Source organism: Ictalurus furcatus, chromosome 16 (assembly GCF_023375685.1).
Source record: "Ictalurus furcatus strain D&B chromosome 16, Billie_1.0, whole genome shotgun sequence".
Lineage (NCBI taxonomy): Eukaryota > Metazoa > Chordata > Actinopteri > Siluriformes > Ictaluridae > Ictalurus > Ictalurus furcatus.
The window spans coordinates 9,275,643-9,290,000 of NC_071270.1; the positions used below are offsets into that span (position 1 = coordinate 9,275,643).

At 34.6% G+C, this 14,358-nt stretch overlaps 1 protein-coding gene across 1 annotated transcript in view; it reads right to left on the reverse strand.

The window, feature by feature from the left end:
• Nucleotides 1-1,986: 1,986 nt before the first annotated feature.
• Nucleotides 1,987-14,358, reverse strand: part of LOC128620523 (EKC/KEOPS complex subunit Lage3) — a 19,634-nt gene continuing 7,262 nt past the window's right edge. Inside the window, exons 2-3 of the mRNA XM_053645591.1 lie at nucleotides 5,082-5,210; nucleotides 1,987-2,849 (exon numbers count right to left, since the gene is read on the reverse strand). Coding sequence (XP_053501566.1) covers nucleotides 2,729-2,849; nucleotides 5,082-5,210 — 250 coding nt within the window. The 3' untranslated portion in view covers nucleotides 1,987-2,728. The remainder of the gene's footprint in view (nucleotides 2,850-5,081; nucleotides 5,211-14,358) is intronic.

Consider the following 14,358-nt stretch of genomic DNA (forward strand, 5'->3'; position numbering starts at 1 on the left):
ATAATCTGTATCGTATAAAAAACTATATTCTCCCATTTCAACAAGTTGTTTCACAGTAATTGGTCCCATAAACACAAAACACATTACTCAAATTAACATTAACACATTATACATTCTGAAGATTAAAGTAAGATTTCTTAACTTATTGAATGTTATTAATTCATATTAACAAAATTAAGTGACTGAATTCTAAAAAGCCGCCTGTCACTCACCACAAACAAAAGCATTTGTACTTCATCACTGAATATCAAACTGGTAATATATAGGCCTAATATAAACTTTGTTTTTGATGATATTAATTCATTAACATTAACTGGATATGAAACACTACTCTACAAATATATTTTTCTGTGCAATATATATTTTTTTGTCAACCAACTTTATTTAAATCTTTGAACCGTGTACTGGTGCTTTAATCCAGTGCGACCAGTATGCAAGTAGTGTGGGGGGAAAAAAATTATACTCAACGCCGAAACTCCCGCTTGACTGCTGCTCACTTCCGGTGTAAAATTATAGCGTTGCAGAGCTTACAAACCGCAGTATTGTTGTCATTCCACACAAGAGACGACATCTTTACAAAATCAATGTGTTTTTCCGCACAATTTTTATTGACAGAATATAATCGGCTTATATATATATATATATATATATATATATATATATATATATATATATATATATATATAATATATTTTATATATATTATATATATTATATATATATTTTATATATATATATATTATATATATTATATATATAATATATAATATATTATACATTATATATATATATATATATATATATATATTATATATATATATATATTATATATATATATATTATATATATATATATATTATATATATATATATTATATATATATATATATTATATATATATATATATATATTATATATATATATATATATTATATATATAATATATATAATCTATATAATATATATATATATAATATAATATATATATAATATATATAATCTATATAATATATATATATATAATATAATATATATATATATATATATATATATATATATATATATATATATATATACATAAAATATATATATACACACATACACACACATAATATAAAAGGACTACAACTAATGATTATTTTCATAATTGATTAGTTGGCAGATTATTTTTCGATTACTCGGATGGGGGGTAAACTTTCAGCACCATTTTTTCGTTTGTTTAAAATATAATTCACAAACTGAATGTTACAAATATAAACTTCAGACTACAACTGTACACAACTGTTTGTCCAATTATATAAGACTGAAAAGAACCCAATACACACAGACACACACACCGAAATATATATTATTAATTTAGGACTGTAGTTTAATTCAGTGCTTTTTGTGTATCAATAGAAAATAATGCATAAATACTTATATATAAAATAAACAAGGTATATAACTAAGCATATAAACAGTAAACCGAAGAAAGTCATTGTTGGTGACTCTGGGTATCTGCTAAAGCGGGCGGCGTGACATTACGCGTGCATGACATCATGCGCCGTTGACTAGGATGCGGCTTATACTTCCGGTTAATAAGAAAACCGCTAGTGTTCCATTTGAGACGACATTAACTTTTTAAAATTCATACACTAGACAGTAGAGTACACATTGCGTAGTGTAAGTGTATATTACGTCATTCGGGACACAACCTTAGTATTTACTCTCCAATGCATGTTTTCAGAACAGAACTAATGTAGTGAGTAAATGTACCCCCCTGCCGCTTATTATCAATTAGCTGTTGCAGCTCTAATATATATATTTTTATATATATATATATATATATATATATATATATATTTTTATATATATATATATATATTTTTATATATATATATATATATTTTTTATATATATATATATATATATTTTTTTTATATATATATATATATATATATATATATATTTTATATATATATATATATATAAAAATTGGGTTCTCTTTGTCTACTTTTAGGACTTCTGACAATCTGATGATTTTTTTTCATATCATATTTATGTAGAAATATGTAGAACATCTAAAGGGTTCACAAACTTTCAAGCACCACTATATATTCAGTATCTTAACTCTATTCGTCACTTCATACATTGATACTGAAATCGTGTCTCTGTTTTGCACAAGTACATATAACATTAATAGTTTAAGTTTAGTTTAAATGTAGGGGTATTATTATTTAGCACTTATCCTAGAAAAACTAGAATTCTGAAAGAAAATGCCTGATGTTACCAAACATTTAATTGTTCTTTCACCCCACAGACTGGTTACTTTTTTAATGTTAACTGGTAACATTTATTACTATTTTTTGTCTTGGGTAGAAAGAAATATGATGAAATGTATTATGAAATATTTATGTAATGTTCAAACCTCAAGTGTGTTTATATGCACATATCAGTTATTTATTTGTTTGCCTGATTGTGTATTAAATCACATCTTGCTTGGCTAGATTAACTAGATGTTACATTCTGTCCAGTAGTTACTCAACCAACCCAAATTTAAATGTAGAGTGCATCCACAGATTTTTAAAAAAAATAGGTTAAGTTTTTTCCTCCACAATTTACTTTCAACACTGGTCAAAGTACTTAGATTTTTATTACATAAACAATACAATATTTTTAAATAGCACAGATTTAAATGAGTCCCAGATAAATGAACGTAATCTGGGCAAATTTTCTGTCAGGAAGTTCCATTAGTTGTACTGTAGAGCTGGTTGTCCAAATGCATCGATAGTTTCCATTACAAGTGCCAAGTGATCTAAAAATGAGCCTACTGATACACGAAGACTGCGAGCCTCAACAGCATTCCATTTTCTGAAAGTACATTAGGAAGGTTCAGGTCACATGCATAATATCCACATAAGACACCTTATTTATAACAAGTTATAAAATTGCTTAACTGCATTTACAGATATATGACCAAAAATGTGTTAGGATTGAAACAGCGTGACCTCCAGAATTATTGGCACCCTTCTTAAAAAAAAAAGAGCAAAAACAATTGTACAAATAAACATTTACACACAATTTAAGATTTCTACTCAAAAAACAGGACACACTATATCTTTTAAAAAAATAGAACTGGTACTATAATTGTATTTTCACTCAAATCTGTCAAAAGCACTGACACCCCTAAGGAATATTTTAATAATTTTATAATTTATAAACTTGATGCACTACCATATTTTACAGTGTGTAACATTAATGCTTTCGGGCTATTTTGTGGCTGGTCATCATGAAATTCCCAGTACTAAAATGTTCAGATGTGGCTGTAGAGAGAGCATTCAAAAAGTTGACAAGCTAACCATATTTACAAACCAACACAGAAATGGTCAAAAAAGCATGAAATAAATATTTTGCAATAAACATGACTGGACACCATGACTGGACACCAGGACTGCACGACAAGTAATTTTTTACTAGTCCAAAAAAGTAGTCAGCTAATCATCATTCCATAGTTTTAGCAAAAAAAAAAAAATTCAGGCCATCACTATTGTAGGCTGCTTTATTTGTGCAGCAAATAGCACATGAAATGGCACTACAATTAACAGCCATACAGAGGCTACAAATTAAATTTCTAGCTTTTTTTTAGGCTAGACTGTTCATTGCAATACATGTGCAAAATAATATATCTCTGTATAATATTACAGTATTTAAGGAAGTACCAATTCTTAAAACATTCTTAAAACATGAATATATATATATATATATATATATATATATATATATATATATATATATATATATATATATATATATATATTCAATTCCCAGCATAGACCTATGCAGTTGCCGCAATGGGTGAAGGTATGTTGGGTGGTCTACTCCCTGGTGGAGGTACACATGAGCCAGTTGTCCTGATATGGTAGTATCCTTACGCCTCTTGTCATCAGATCCGAAAAGGCCACCTGCATCTAACTTCATATGTGCTAGAGTGAGGCCAAAGTGTATGAATTGAATAAGTATGAGTTGAAAGCCAAGATCAACTGATTAAACAGGTGTGGCTTGATTGGAATGAAAATCTGCACCCACACTAGCCCGGATAAGACTTGTCACCACGGTCCTAAAAGGTTAATGCAATATTTTTGTTAAACCCCTTGCTTCCTTTCAAATCCATTGTGGACAGAGGTAAAATGAATTAATTAAAAATTATTATTCCTTGTGTGTCCAATAGGTTCTAAGCATCTGATTAAGACCCATTTTGATTTAACGTTGGCATGTTTCTGTCTTTCTGGTTTTGATGTTACTTCCTAATTTGCTGTTGTATTTCATGAATTAATTTTTTTTTAGGTTTTTGAATAAAACTATATGACGTCCTTTTATGCCTGAGCTTAAAATATCAACAATCACATATGACCTGTTTATATATTAATTTTTGCTCATTTTCATGAAGGATGCCAATAATTCTGGAGGGCTTAATATTACATTGTATTTCATACTTTTATAGTTAGCAGAAGCAGAGTGGGCATGAAAAAAAAGAATATCTACAGGATTAGCCAGGGACATGGGAAGGTATTTTACATTGAGGTGCTGGCATTTTAAGCAGCATACATGTGGCGAAAGCTATGCCGTCACACCCAAATGATAGTCAATCCCTTTTCTTTCAACAGAGCTTGTGTATCGATTGCACCACAGCATAGTTAAATTCTCAAATCAGAAGGTGCTGATTAATTTTCTATAGTAGCAAGTATCTTTGCATAACATTGAATGTAATTATAAACAGTTAAAAAGCAATGGCCATTAATAAAAAAACAAAACAAATTGGAATCATTGACAAAATGCTGTGGAATAAGAGGAATGCTATCTCGGTCAGTGTACGTGGTGTTCATTCGTTTTTGGTTTCAAAATTGAAAAACAAAAATACGAATGATGACACGATCATTTTTTTTTTTCAACAAAAAAAGTAACATTAACATTCAACAAGTTAAAGATCCTTTTTAAAATGTATGTGTCAAGTCTCTGTTTGCCACAGTACAATAATTAAAATAAAATGAAACCTGAGCAATGAGTAACTTCTACCTGAATGTTGATTCTTTATTAAACACTTACACAGATAGTGCACTAACTGAGGCACTCAGAGTTTTTATGGTGCCCCCTGTCCCTGGCTCACGATCAGGCGACAAGGACTGGAGTGCAATGGACACTTCCCTCTGTGAAGGAAAAGGAACTTCTATAGTTCTGACATACTGTAAAGGAAAATATTTCTAAAAATGATCATAGACAGGCATGTTTACATGCTGTAAACATGGTGGCAGTTTATAATGTGAGAATATATCCCAGTTCTGGGATAGTTATGGTTACTTTACTAATAAATGACCCAAGCTACCAACAAAAATTCTCATTTAAATATATTAGGGATTAAGATTCCAACTAAATATGAATAAATAAAATTACTACAAGACAAAATTCAATATTTGAAAACTTTCCCAGAAAACTATACTCAGCAAAAAAAATATCCTCACACCCAGCTGCTTTTATTTCCAGCACATTTCTTAACGTGTAAATATTTGTATTAACATAAAAACATTCAACAACTGAGGCATAAACTAAACAAGTTTCACAGACATTTGACGAACAGAGATGGAATGATGACTCCATGAACGGGGGGTTCAATATCAAAAGTAAGTGTCAGTATCTTGCATAGCAACCAGCTGCTTTAAGTACTACAGTGCATCTCATCCTCATAGACTGCACCAGATTTGTCAGTTCTTGCTGTGAGATGTTACCCCACTCTTTGACCAAGGCATGGTAATTTTCCATTGCAAGGACAATCAGCCATCCTTTCTGTCTCCCTGTAGCACTGTCTTAGGCATATTACATTACAGACATTGCAGTTCTTGCAATTCAGTATTGCACTGGCCACATCTGCAGTACTCATGCCTCCCTGCAGCAGGCCTTGTGGCATGTTCATGCAGGTGAGCAGGCACCTAGGCATCTTTTTCTGGTGTTTTTGAGAGTCAGCAGAAAGGTCTCTTTAGTGTCCTAAGTTATTGTAACTGTGACCTTAATTGCCTACCACCTGTAAACTGTTACTGAATTAAGGACTGTTCCACAGGTGCATGTGCAATAATTGATGTAACTCAATGGTAGCAGCAGAATGAAATCAGAAATGAACAGAAACATTGTCTGCCAACGTACAAATAAATGCATCCAATTTAATTGAAAAGAACTTCATCATGCATCAAGACAATGGCCAGCACAACAAAGGACTTTGTCAAGTGAAAAATGTAGAAGATTTTAGACTGACTGCTGAAGAGGAGACTGAAGGGAGAAACCCCCAAAAACAAACTGTGGTAAAAAACTGGAAAAGCATCACAAGAAGAATGCAGCACATTGGTGATGTCAGTGACTCACCAGTTTGATGCAGTTATTGTACTGGAAAAGCATCACAAGAAGAATGCAACAGTTTGGTGATGTCAGTCACTCACCAGTTTGATGCAGTTATTGTACGTGGGTGACCAAATATCAAATAGTATTTATTTTTCATTTACTTTAAGACTCCAGTTCCAATAATTTTGCTCACCAAAAATTTGGTGGTCTGCCACCACAGGTGCTATGTTCCAATTTGTTCAATGCACGTAGATCAGGAAATATGACCTTAGCTCCACCCCTTATGTATAACTAGGCCCCGGACCTTGCATTTGAACTCCGAATCTTGTCCTGTATAGGTCTTTCAAGTTTTGTGCAAATACTCTGCTCTCATGGATATCCATATTAATATATAACAATTTTGTTTATAAAAATATCTTTGTTAAATATAGGTGTGCAACAATTATTGCCACCCCTATGAATTCATATAAGAAAAATATATTTGAAGTATATTCCCATTGATATTTTAAATTTTTTATTAGAACACCTGGGTGACTAGGAGCAGGAAATTGTTCAACCATGACTTCCTATTTCACAGGGGTATAACACAGGCCAAATTCCCTTAGTCATTTATAACAATGGATAAAACCAAGGAATATCGCTGTGATGTGCAAGGTTGTTGAGCTTCACAAAATTGGAAGTGGCTATAAGAAAATAGCACAAGCATTGAACATGCCTATTTTCACCATCAGGGCAAAAATTAAGAAGTTACAGTCAACTGGAAATGTTATGAATCAACCTGGAATTGGACGCGTGTCTATATTGTCCCAACACACTGAAGAGGATGGTTTGAGTGGCCAAAAAATCTCCAAGGACCACAGCTGGAGAACTGCAAAAGCTAGTTGCATCTCAGGGTCAGAAATTCTCCAAAACTACAATCCGAAGTCACCTACATCACCACAAGTTGTTTGAAAGGGTTTCAAGAAAAGAGCCTCTACTCTCACCCAAAAACAAACTAAAGCATCTTCAGTTTGCCAGACACTACTGGAACTTCAAATGAGATCGGGTTCTATGGTCAGATGAACCCAAAATAGAACTTTTTGTCAATAAACACCAGAGGTGGTTTTGGCACACACAGAGAGGTAGCCATATGGAAAAGTATCTCATTCCCATGGTTAAATATGGTGGTAGTATTGACTAAAAGGGTGGCAATAATTGCTGCACACCTGTGTTTTTTGGTGGGGTTTTTTTTTTTTTTTTGGATAAACCTGTGTTTATCAATGATCAATAAGTAGCCATTTGTACTACTACTACTCAGTTGGTAAGGGTGCTGAGTAGGAATAGACTTTGAATTGTATGTCTTGATGTTGAAGGATGCTGAATGAGGGTTTGCAAGCTTGTGTAACTGTCTCTGCAACCAGTAAATAAAGTCCCCTCTGAAACTATTGGATTTATTAAATTTATTTTCTTTTTGCTGTAGACTGAAGACATTTTGGTTTGAGATCAAAAGATGAATATGAGAAGAGAGCTTAGAATTTCAGCTTTTATTTCCTGGTGTATATATGTAGATGTGTTAAACAACATAGAACTTAGTACATTTTGTATCAGACCAAGTGTTTGTAGGTGAGCACAAATATTGGAACATGAGACTGACACGTGTTTCTTGTTACTCAGGTGTGTCCTGTTAGATTGTGATTGTTTGATCAATAAATAGCTCTGAACATCTACTACTGGGTTTAGCTTTCAGTGTCACCTGTGAAGACTGCATTTTTTGTTTAAAAAAAAAAAAAAAAGATAAGCAAACATGAAAATCAGGTAGCTGTCTATGGGAGAAAAGCAAGCCATTTTGAAGCTGAGAAAGAGGGAAAATCAGTCACTGGCACTGCACAAAAATTGGGCGTAGCCAATACAGCAATTTGGAATGTCCTGAAAAACAAAGAAGCCACTGGTGTACTGAGCAACAGACACAACGGGTCAGCCAAGGAAAACAACGGCTGATGACAAATATTGAACCCAAAAACAACATTCAGTGAATGTTCAAAAACAACTTCCACAGGGCAGGGGTGAAGGTATAACAATCCACTGTTTGAAGAAGGAGATACACAAGATACAACCCACTCATGAGTAATAAGAATCAGAAAGCCGGATTGGAATTCGCAATGAAATACAGAGATCAGAGACAAAAGTTCTGGACCCAAGATTAACCTCTACAGAAGTCTTGGAAAGGCTAAAGTGTGGAGAAAGAAAGGATCTGCTCATGATCCAAAACATACAACTCATCTGTAAAACATGGTGGAGGTATTGTCATGGCTTGGGCTGCTTCTGGAACAGGCTCACTAATCTTTACTGATGATGTAACTCATGATGGTAGCAGCAGAAATACTTCAGACATTTTTGTCAGGAACATTCTGTCTGCCAAGTTGCAGAGAAATGCATCCAAATCAATCGGAAGGAACTTTAGTAAGACAATGATCCAAAACACACTGCCAGCTCAATAGGACTTCATCAGAAGGAAAAAGTGGAAGGTTTTAGACTGGCCAAGTCAATCACCAGACCTTAACCCAACTGAGTATACATTTCACCTCCTGAAGGGCCTGTAGGGAGAAACCCCCGAAAACTACTAAAAGAGACTGCAGAAAAAGCATCAATAAAGAAGAAACCAACAATTTGGTGCTGCCAGTGAGGTTTTATGTAGTTATTACAAGCAGGGGGTATGCAACCAAATATTAAGTGTTATTTGCTTTAATTTACTTTAAGACTTCTGTTCCTATATTTGTGCTCAGCTAAAATTGGGTGGTCTGACATAAAAGGTTCTGTTTTATCTTGTTTAACACATCTAGATGCAAATACCAGCAAATAAAGACTGAAATCCTAAACTTTTGTCTCATATCAATCTTTTGATCTCAAACCCAAATGTCTTTGGTGTATAGCACAAGCAAATGAATTGGCCTTGCTGTTCCAATAGTTTCAAAGGGGACTGTAAACTGTTTAACAATTTATCCACTAATTCAGGAATAATGATTGTCTATTTTATATCAAATCTATCTATATATAACCTAATCTATAATTTGTTTTTTGATAGATAGATGAATATAGATAGACCTTTTTTTGCTTTTTAACTTTTGTAATTACTTTCCATAACTTTTATGATTTTTTAAAATAACTTCTATAATACTTATACTTTTATAAAACTATATAACGGACGGGTATGGAACATAACTGATCAAACATGTTTCTGAACACTATAGCTACTTTGATCAAGAGAACTAGGTTGTAATAACGTACTATTTTACATGTAAAACACGTTGCATTCCATTCATCTTGCATTATAAAAACATTTGCATACGAATTATGTAAATTTGGACAAAGGGCACGTCTCGTTAGTCATGACACTTAAACCTCCGTCTCTAACTCACTCACTGAACAGAGAAGAAGCAGAGAGAGGTGTGAGTGTAGCAGGAAAGCTAGACCTCGTGCTTGTGGGACAGTACTGGCGACATTTGGAAAGTTGCTAAGGTTTCTCCAAAAAGTCGCTAGATTTGTCGCTAGATGCTTTTTTTGCAACAACAACAAAAAAAAAAGTCACTAAAGAGGTCTGAAAAGTCACCAAGTTGGCAACATTGGTCTGCAGTGTCAGCTAGATAAAAGGCAGGCTGCCTCTCTCCAGCAGCCTGCCTTTTATCAAGGAGGCATCAGACCAGGAGTAGGGGATAAGAAAGGGGGGAATATCGCAATAAATACCACGATGCAGGGATCAGATAAAATGGGCAAAACATCCAATAAAATAACTGTGGCAGTTATGGACATATTGCTAGAAACTTACCAAATCAACAGAAGGATGAAGAAAGAAGAAGAAAATCAGCACTGCTTTTCACCACCTCAGTACCCTTGGCCACCCCATCGTGTAACTGTGAGTAATCTGAGAAATTCTAGACACTAGAATAGTACATGCAGAGGGACAGGTACGTGAACAATTTCTTAAACTTTCTATAACCTCAGAGCAGAATCCCATTATCCTTCATGTAAAGGGAGAGAAATTTCCATTCCTGGGGGATACAGTGGCTACAAATTCTGTTTTGCATGCTCACTTATTTTCAAATAAACAAATGTCTATTGATAGTATTTTAATAGTGGCTACTTCTAGTTTACAGGTGACTTAATTCTATACTGAAGCAGTCCCAATCAAATGGCTGACATGAGTTACTGCTTTAGAATCATTAGATTTCATGCCTGTTTCAGTGTTTAAACAATACCGTTTTATTTGTTTTTCCATCAATGATTTTGCAATATCGTCAGATCTGCCTAAAATCATCTCAACAAAGCTTCAACTAAGGTACATTTAACATGGCAAACATTCAGCTTATTTAATGTGTTTCTCCATTGTCAATAGTAGCTTTACTTGTGATAAGTGTATATTATTTAACTAATGCTGCAGAGAAGATTGCAGAGAGTGAGAGCAGCATAGTTTTATTCAGGGAAAGTTTTGATGCCTAAAGCAATCTCCCAACTCTGGCATTCACAGCAGTGCGAATGAATGATAACTTGGCAGCACAATAGTAAAACCCAAGTTAACGCCAAGGCTCGCCCCTGGAAGCACCACTCCTCTCCACTTCATGTGTCTAACAGGTTTGCTCTCCTCAGTGAAGCACCTGCTGAGATGCCGGAGAGCACTATGGTTATAGAAGACTCTGTCTTACAGCACATGGAATTAGCTAGGCCTTGATGGGCACTAGCAGCACTAGTTTAGAATTATCTATATATCTGCATAAATATGACCTCAGATTTTCTAGTCCTAAAAGTAGACAGAGAGCCCAACAAATGAGATAAAATTATTATACTTGGCCATTTATTTATTGAGGAAAATCATCCAATATTACATACCTGTGAGTGGCAAACATATGTGAACCTCTAGGATTAGCAGTTCATTTGAAGGTGAAATTAAGAGTAAGATGTTGTCAATCAACGGGATGACAATCAGTTGTGAGTGAGCACACTGATAGATCCTTGTTCTTTATATAAAACAAAGTCTCATCTTCACAACACGTTTGTGGAAGCGTATCATGGCACAAACAAAGGAGATTTCTGAGGACCTCAGAAAAAGAGTTGTTGATGCTCATCAGGCTGGAAAAAGTTACAAAATCATCTCTAAAGAGTTTGGACTCCACCAATCCACAGCCAGACAGATTGTGTACAAATGGAGGTAATTCAAGACCATTGTTACCCCAGGACTGGGGACCAACAAAGATCACTCCAGGTGCAAGACATGTAATAATCCACGAGGTCACAAAGAAACCCAGGGTAACTTCTAAGCAACTAAAGACCCCTCTCATATTGGCTAATCAGGAGAACACTGAACAACTATGGCGTGCATGGCAGGGTTGCAAAGAGAAAGCCACTACTCTACAAAAATAACATTGCTGCCCTTCTGCAGTCAAGAGAAAGTGGGTCATGCAGCAAGGAAGGAACCTAAACACACAAGTCGTTCTATCAAAGATTGGTTAAAGAAGAATAAAGTTAATGTTTTGGAATGGCCAAGTCAAAGTCTTGACCTTAATCCAACAGAAATGTTGTGAAAGGCTAGCAGCTCATGTGAGGAAACTCACCAGCCACCCAGAGTTTAAACTGTTCTGTACTGAGGATCTGGCTACAATTCCTTCAGCCGATGTGCAGGACTGTTCAACAGTAAACGGAAATGTTTAGTTGCAGTTACTGCTGCACAAGGGGGTCACACCAGATACCGAAAGAAAAGGTTCACATACTTTTACCACTCACAGATATGTAATATTGGATAATTTTCCTCAATAAGTAAATGACCATAATATTTTTCGTCTCATTTGTTTTATTGGGTTCTTTTAAACTGATGTTTTTTTATGTCATATTTATGCAGATATATAGAAAATATAAAGAGTTCACACACTTTCAAGCACCACTTTACATTCACATCAGCTACCTAACATAGTTTTATAAATAATCTTCCACAGTTACCTTGACTGAATCACTGTTTGACCCACAGAACTTGATCAGGGGACTAAATACTTAGGCTGTGTCTGAAATCGCGTACTACCCTACTAAACAGTAGACAAAAAGCAGTATGCCAGAAGCGTAGCATGTCCGAATTCACAGTAGGTGAGAAATACCCGGATGGTATACTGCTTCCGGAGAGATTTTGCACTATGCGAGTCAAAATTTCCATAATGTAACGGGACTGGTGTGGACAAGCTCAGAAAAAAAGATTGCGGATGACAGCAAGTCTCTTTTTAAGTATTAAACCTTGGATAAAGAGGACTTGTTTAGCAATACCCGAATAAATTGTTAACTTGTTAAAGGTTTAAACAAGAAAACAGTTGTCACAGCGTTTGAAAACTTTTTTGTGATCTCCATCATGCCTTAGCTGGCCAAGTTAACGGCAACGAATTTACCTCAGCCTGTTAACACTGCCCACATTAAATTCCTAAGTCAGTTGACCTTGCTGATGTGCATTTTAATCTGGTGGTCCGTTTAAGATTTCAGCATTTATGGTGACGTTGAAGGTCACATGACAATGCCAAAATGGCAGATGTAGTATGTCCAGGATTGTAGTCATACTACACACACATACTGATTAATAGGTATTGTTTCAACGGCCAGTACATACGGTCACAATATGTGATTTCGGACGCAGCCCTAGAGTCAACATTCTACTACACTCTAAATAATGTAGCACTTAAAAGAAAAACAATTAGAGAGAAAAAACTATCACCATGGTATAACGATCAGACACCTTAAAACAGACCACTCAAGAACTAAAACACGTGAATCTAACTTGGTAGTATTGCAAACTGCATGGAAGGAGAGACTCCTGAAATATAAAAAGGCTCTTAGCACTGCTAGATCAACATACCTCTCCACCTTAATAGAAAACAGCAAAAATAATCCTAGGTTATAATTTAATACTGTAGCCAAATTAACTAGAAGTAAGGCCAGCATAGAAGCATACACAAAATCATTAATTTTATGAATCTGTTCAATGACAAAATTTAAAATATTAGGCAAAAATTCTGATTATTAAAGTCAGACAATTTTGTAATTGACCATGTAGATGACAATATAACCACATCAGATGAGCTTTACTCCACTTCAAGAAACTGAACTAATTTCACTAATCTCCTCATCAAAATAATCAACTTGTACACTAGAGCCCTTACCTACATATTGCTTCAAACAGGTATTACAAGAAGCAACTGAACCTCTTCTAAAACTAATCAGTTTTTCCGTTTAGCACTGGCTATGTACCCAAATGCTTTAAATTAGCAATTATGAAACCCCAATTAAAAAAACCAACCTCGTCCCCTGTCAGCTGTCCAATTAGATCCTCAAAAAGGTTGTAAAACAGTTGCTGACACTTGCATAGAAATAGCATTCATGAAATCTCTCAGTCAGGATTTATGCCTCATCACAGTACTGACACAGTGCTAGTTAAAGCGGTAAGTGACCTAGAACTAGCCTCTGATCAGGGTTGTTTCCTTGCTTGTATTGTTTGACCCAAGTGCAGCTTTTGACACCATAGATCCTAATATTTTCCTAGATAAACTAGAAAATAATGTTGGAGTTAAGGGAATGGCCCTCTCCTGGCTCAGGTCTTATTTGACTGATTCAAATAATATGAGTTTTTAGATGCATACTGAAGTAAAGTTTAGTGTTCCACAAGGCTCTGTTCTAGGCCCATTGCTATTTTTGACATATAAATTAATCTATATTACTCTTTCTCTAGAAGATACAACTACATCCACTGTGCACTAGTAAAATTCTGCATGGATTATAAAATACTATTATTAACTTACAAAGCATTGAATGGTCTCATGCCACGGTACATGAGTGAGTGACTGGTCTTTTATGATCCACCATGCCTGCTTCGAGCAAAAGGTGCAGGCACCTCGAATAATGAAGACTACATCAGTGGGCAGAGTTTTCCCTTACGAAGCATCACAGTTATGGAACAGCCTATCCTATTTGTTTTTAGGACTCAGATATGGTCTCA